Source organism: Bison bison, unplaced genomic scaffold (genome assembly GCF_000754665.1).
Source record: "Bison bison bison isolate TAMUID 2011002044 unplaced genomic scaffold, Bison_UMD1.0 scf7180017864537, whole genome shotgun sequence".
In the NCBI taxonomy this organism is placed as follows: domain Eukaryota; kingdom Metazoa; phylum Chordata; class Mammalia; order Artiodactyla; family Bovidae; genus Bison; species Bison bison.
Window position 1 is genome coordinate 7,066,614 of NW_011495085.1, and position 7,017 is coordinate 7,073,630.

The following is a 7,017-nucleotide window of genomic DNA, read 5'->3' on the forward strand; positions in this document are numbered from 1 at the left end:
AATAACACCAATAAGAATAAAATACTTAGGAATAAGCTTAACAAAACAAGTGTAAGACTTGCATACTAAAAACTACAAAACGTCCTTTAATTAATTGAAGATCTAAGTGAAAAGAAAAATAACCCATGCTCATGAGTGGGAAGACTTAATATTAGGTTGGAATACCCCAAGATTGATCTACAGATTCAACACAATCCCAACCAAATTTTGTCTAGCTTATTTATAGAAATTCACACATTTATCCTAAAATTCATATGGAAATGCAAGTGACCCAGAATAGTCATAACAATCTTGAAAGAGAAGAAACTTGGAAATATGACATTTTCTGATTCCAGCAAATCCATGACCTCACATAGTTACCCTTTATTTTCAGTGTGAGAACACTTAATATCTACTCTCTTAGCAGATTTAAGTATACAATATAGTATTGTTAACTATAGTTACTTTGTTATACACTATAACTAAACGTTTATACCCTTTTACCAACCTTTCCCCATTTTCTTCACCCCTCCCCCTCAGTCTCTGATAGCTACCATTCTACTCTCTGGTTATATGAGTTCATCTTTTTTAGATTCTGCATATAAGTGAGAGGGCTTCCCAGGTGATGCTAGTGGTAAAGAAGCTGCCTGACAATGCAGAGGACGTGGGTTCAATCCCTGGGTTGGGAAGATTCCCTGGAAGAGAGCATGGCAACCCATTCCAGTATTCTTGCCTGGAAAATCCCATGAACAGAGAAGCCTAGTAGGCTGCAGTCCATAGGGTCACAAAGAGTCAGACACGACTGAGACGACTTAGCACATATAAGAGATCATATAGTATTTGTCTTTCTCAGTCTGGTTTATTTCATTTACCATAATGACCTCCAGGTTCATCCACGTTGTTTCAAATGGCAGGATTTCCTTCTTCTTTTGAATGAATAATATTCCATTGTGTATACAATTGACCCTTGAACAACATGGATTTGAAACTTCATGGGTCAACTTACACATGTTTTTTTTCCAATAGTAAATACTACACTACTATACTGTTCAGGGGCTTCCCAGGTGGTGCTAGTGGTAAGAAACCCACCTCCCGGTGCAGAAGACATAAAAGACATTCGATCCCTCGGTCAGGAAGATCCCCTGGAGGAGAGCATGGCAACCCACTCCAGTATTTTTGCCTGGAGAATCCCATGGACAGAGGAGTCTGGCAGACTACTGTCCATAGTGTCACAAAGAGTAGGACACGACTGAAGAGACTTAGCACACATGCACTATACTATCCACGATTAGTTGAATGTATGGATGCAGAACCACAGATATGGAGGGCCAACTGTAAAGTTACACACAAATTTTTGATTGCATGAGAGTTGACACCCCTAACCTTGTGTTGTTCAGGCAGCAATATATTCCACATTTTCTTTATCCATTCGTTTGTCAACAACTTTTGTCAACTTAGGTTATTTCCATAGCTTGGTTATTGTGAATAATGCTGCAATGAGTATGGGAATTTAGGTATCTCTTCAAGATACCGATTTCATTTCCTTTGCATGGATACTCAGTAGTGAGATTATCAGATTATATGGTCTCTATTTTTGATTTTTTAAGGAATTTTCATTCTGCTTTCCATAATGACTGTACTGTTGAAAGACTCTTCAGTTACATTATAAGGTTTTATTTTAACTAGCTGAATAGCAATTAAAAATCTGACTCTTTTCTTCTTAGGACCGCAAGAGGCAATATGAACTGCTCAAACTTGAAAGAAACTTCCAGAAACAGTCTAATGTGCTCAGACGTAAAACTGAGGAGGTAAGAAAATCCAGTCTGCTAGGTCAAGTATATTATCACTTTCAGGCTTAGATGCTGGTAGAATAGCATCCCTTAAATGAGCCAGTGTCCTGAGAAACCAGGGATACCAACCTTGACAGCAATTTGAGTCTTGATCCCTGTTGGTCAAGCATAAAACCTGCTGAAAATGGCAGTATTCAAATAAGGATTTTTTTCCTGATTGGACTTGCTTCTTTACAAAAAAAAAAAAAAAAGGAATACTGATGTATGACATTTCTAGATACTATCAGTCTGCAGTAATTCTTTGAAATGTGTACTTCCCCTAGGCTCTTAAGCCATAACCAGTGTTAGGTACATGGGGATTTAGAAATGTGGTTCCTATAGAATTCAGACCCATAGAATTTTTATGCTAGAAATAAGAATGTTCTTCTTTCATACCCTTTAATTCAACATTACTATGAACCATTTTTATTTAGGCAGCAGCTGCCAACAAGCGTCTCAAGGATGCTCTCCAAAAACAGCGAGAGGTCGCAGATAAGCGGAAAGAGTCTCAGAGTCGTGGAATGGAAGGCACTGCGGCTCGAGTGAAGGTATGGACAGCTTGAACCACCATTTGTCTTATGTACACTGGGGATAGGGGAAAATGGGAAGTTGCTTTCTTTTTATTTAGAAGTAAACATTACAAAATCTGAAGTTCTACCTGAAAACCTTATTTCCCAAAGATATGATTACCTCCAAATGGTTGTTAAAGAATAGGAGTAGTGAACTCTTTCTGTTCCTGAGTCTTGATCCCTGTTGGTCATAAACTTTGAGCAGATAAAATTTTTTAACAATTTTATCGAGGTATATTTGACCTACAATAAATTATACATATTTAATGTGTACATTTTTAAAAGTTTTGACACAGATATACACCTTTAAATCATCACCACAATCAAGATAATGTCAGTGTCCATCAGGCTCAAAACTTTCTTTGTCCACTTTTGTAATCCCTCCCTCCCATACCCAATCTATCCTTCTACCCCTCCATCTCCAGGCATCCATTAATCTGCTTTCTGTCACTGGATTTTCTATGTAGATGATCACGTCATCTGCACATAGGGACAATTTTATTTATCCTTGCCCACTCTGTATGCCCTAAAAAAAAGCCTTTCTTACCTAATTGTACTTGCTAGAACCTCTAGTAAAATATCAGTAGAATAGATGAAAAGAGGACATCCTTGCTTTGTTCCTAATTTTAGAAGGATAGCTTTCAGTATTTCACCGTTAAGTATATTAGCTATAGGTTTTTGTATCAGATTGAATAAGTTCTTATCTATTCCTAGTTTGCTGAAAGGTTTTTATCATGACTGGATGTTGGGTTTTTCCAAAAGTTTTTTCTGAATCCTCTTGAGATGATCTTATGATTTGTTTTTACTCAGTATGGCAAATGGCATTGATTTTTTTCCAATTTATTTTATTACAATATAACTGACATACAGTAAGATTTACCCTTTTTAGTGTAGTACAGTTCTGTAAGTTTGATGTTAAAACTGGTTATTATCAAAATATAGAATAGTTATCCCCTCCAAATTGCCCTGTAACACTTTGTAGTCATCTCCCACATCCATCCCCGGCCTTTCATAAACAGTGATCTGCATTCTGTCATTATTGTTTTCACTTTGCATTGTATCGATGTCACTTAACTGGAAACATACAGTATGGCTTCTTTCACTTAGAATAAGGCATTTGAAATTTATCCATGTGTGTCTGTGTGTACTGTCACGTCCAACTCTTTGCAACCCCATGGACTGTAGCCTGCCAGGCTCCTCTGTTCATGAGATTTTGCAGGCAAGAATACCAGAGTGGGTTGCCATTTCCTCCTCCAGGGGATTTTCCCAACCCAGGGACTGAACCCACATATCCTGTGTCTCCTGCATTGGCAGGTGGATTCTTTACCACTGAGCCACAAGGGAAGCTCATCCATGCTGTTGCCTATATTATTCCATTGTATGGATGTTCCTTTATCTATTCACTTTATCTAATCATTTAAAAGTTACCTTGGAGTCGTTTTTCTCCTAGTTTTTGGTGCTCATGAATAAAGCGGTTATAAAAACATTCTCATACAGGTTTCTGTATAACAAAGGTAGTCAGTCATTCACTTGAGTAAATACCTAAGAGTGAGATTGCTTGGTCATATGGTAAGTGTGACCATATAAAGGACAGGGAAGCCTGGCGTGCTGCAGCCCATGGGGTCGCAAAGAGGCAGACACAACTTAGCACGTGAACAGCAACAACAATGTAAGTGGATGTGTAACTTTACAAGAAACTGCCAAATTATTTATCTAGTTGTTCAGTGCTAGTATATAGAAATACAGTTGACTTTTGTATATTAATTTTTATCTTCTGCCTTCATTAGTTTTGTAGCTATTTTGTAGGTTCTCTGGGACTTTCTACATAGATAATCATGCCATCCATAAATACAGTTTTATCTCTTCTTTTATAATATATATGTCTTTTATTTATTTTATTTGCCCTATTGCATTGGCTAGGACATTCAGGATGACACTGAATAGGAGAAATGACTGTAGAAACCCTTCTGTTCCTGATCTCAGGGGAACAATATTCAGTCTTTACTATTAAGTGTGATATTAGCTGTAGGTTTTTCATAGAGGTCCTTTATCAGCTTGAGAATGTTCTTATCTGTTCTTAGTTTGCTGTGAGTTCTTATCTTGAATGGATATAATTTTTTTTTTTGGCTACACCACACAGTTTGCAGGATCTTAATTCCCTAACCGGGGATCAAACCCAGGCCCCCAGCAGTGAAAAGGCCTGGTGGGTTCTAATTACGGGTCCACAAGAGAATTTTCGATGAGTGGATATAGATTTTGCCAAATACTTTTTGTGTCTAGTTTGTTGATTTGGTAAATGATTTCGAAGTTCAAATATCGAGTCAGCCTTGCAATCTTTGAATAAACTCCACTTAGTGGTGATATATCATCCTTTTTATGTATTGTTGAGCTCGTGTGTACATGCGTGCATGCTCAGTTGCTTCAGTTGTGTCCGACTCTTTGTGACCCTATGGACTATAGCCCACCAGGCTTCTCTGTCCTTGGGATACTCCAGGCAAAAATACTGGAGTGGGTTGCCATTTCCTTCTCCAGGGGATCCTCCTGACTCAGGGATTGAACCTGGATCTCCTGCATTGCAAGCAGATTCTTTACCGCTCAACCAGTGAGGAAGCTCCATTGTTGAGTTCAACAATATATAAATTAAGATCTTGCTAAAATAAAAATTTTGTGTACAATTTTTATATCTGTATTCTTGAGGGACGTTGGTCTGTTGTTTTCTTATGTCTTTGTCTGGTTTTGATAGCAGAGGGATTTCGGCTTCATAAATGAGTTGGATCCTCTGTTCTCTGGATAATGTTGTTGTAGAATTGGTATTATTTCATTCTTAAATATTTGCTAAAATTCACCAGTAAAAATACTGGGACCTAGATACAGGGCTATCAGATTGCCTCATTCTCCTTGAGTTTTGGTAGTTTATATTCCATTTCACCTAAGTTTTTAAGTTATGGAAATAAAGCTGTTCATAATATTCCCTTATTATCTTCCTAATATCTGTAAAAGCTGTAGTAATGTCCTCTGTCTCATTCATATTACTGATATTTTGTCTTTTCTCCTTTTTCTTGATTAGTTTGGCTAAGGTTTATCAAAGAATCAGCTCATTCTTACAAATGGTTAAAATAGTAAGCTTTATGTTATGTATATTCTACCACAGTTAAAAAAACTATCCCCAAAACCCCAGTTCATTAATTTCTAATCTGATCTTTATTATTTCCTTATTTCTGCTTTGGATTTAATTGGCTTTTTTAAAGTTTATTGAGGTAGAACCTGAGGTCATTGAGTTGAGTTATTTTCTAATATAAACATTTAGTGCTATAAATTTCCCCTTTAATACTCCTTTAATGAAATCTAAAGGATGTTATTTAGTTTCCAAATATTAGGGGATTTTTCCAAATATCTTTCTGTTATGATTTCTAATTTAATTCCATTGTGGTTAGAGAATATACTTTTTATGACTTGAATTCCCTTGAATTTATTGAGATATATTATGACCTAGAAAATGGTCAGTCTTGGCAAATGTTCACACTTTGTGTACTTGAGAATGTATATTCTGCTATAGTTGGATAGAGTGTTCTATAAATGTCAATCATGTCAATTTGATAGATTGTGCTATTCATTTCTACTGTTTCCTTGCTGATTTTCTGCCTACTTGTTCTGTCAATTACTTAGAAATGGGTATTGAAATCTTCAACTAGAATTATGGATTTGTTTTTTTCTTCTTATAGTTCTAGATTTGCTCCATATATTTTGAAGCTCTATTATTAGGGGCATAAACATTTAAGATTAATTGATCCCTTTATTATTATAAAATGATCTTTTTTATTCCTAGCAATATTCTTTGTTCTGAGATCTACTTTTTCTGATAATAAGTCCCTCAAGCTTTCTTTTAATGTTATCATGGTATATTTTTAAAAATCCTTTTAGCTTTAACTTCTTTGTGCCTTCTTTGTTTTGTTTTGTTTTTAATTTATTTTGATGGCAGTGGGTCTTCATTGCTGTACACAAGCTTTCCCTAGTTGCAACAAGCAGGGTCTACTCTTCATTTGAGGTGGCTCCTCTTGTTGGGGAGCACCGGCTCTGGGCATGCAGGGCATGCAGGGTTCAGTAGTTGTGGCGCATGGGCTTAGTTGCCCCATGGTATGTGGGATTTTCCTGGACCAGGGATTGAACCCGTGTACCCTGCATTGGCAGGCAAATTTTTTCTATTTGTCCCATCTGTTCTTCATTCCCTTTTCCTTGTTTTCTGGCTTCTTTTGGATCAGTTGAGTATATTTATGATTCTACATTATCTTCTTTGTTGGCTTATATATGATTTTGTTTCAAATATCTTGGTGCTTTGTATATTATGGGCATTAACATTAAGGATTAAGTTCTTGAATAATTGACTCCCTTACCATTATGAAATTATCTTTTTTTATCCTTGACAATATTCCTTTTTTCTTCCAATTTTATTGAGATAAATCGATATATAGCACTACATAAGTTTAAGGTGTACAGCATAGTGATTTGACTTATATATATCATTAAATGATAATCACAATAAGTTTAGTGAACATCTATCATTTCATATAGATACTAAATTAAAGAAATATAAAATTTTTTCTTGTGATGAGAACTCTTAGGATTTACTCTTTTAACAACTT

The 7,017-nt window shown here is 36.0% G+C and overlaps 1 protein-coding gene across 1 annotated transcript in view; it reads left to right on the forward strand.

Annotated features, from left to right (window-relative positions):
* Nucleotides 1-7,017, forward strand: part of KIF4A (kinesin family member 4A) — a 134,023-nt gene that overhangs the window by 96,880 nt on the left and 30,126 nt on the right. Inside the window, 2 exon segments of the mRNA XM_010832130.1 lie at nt 1,704-1,787; nt 2,243-2,356. Of these exon segments, the coding sequence (XP_010830432.1) occupies nt 1,704-1,787; nt 2,243-2,356 (198 nt within the window).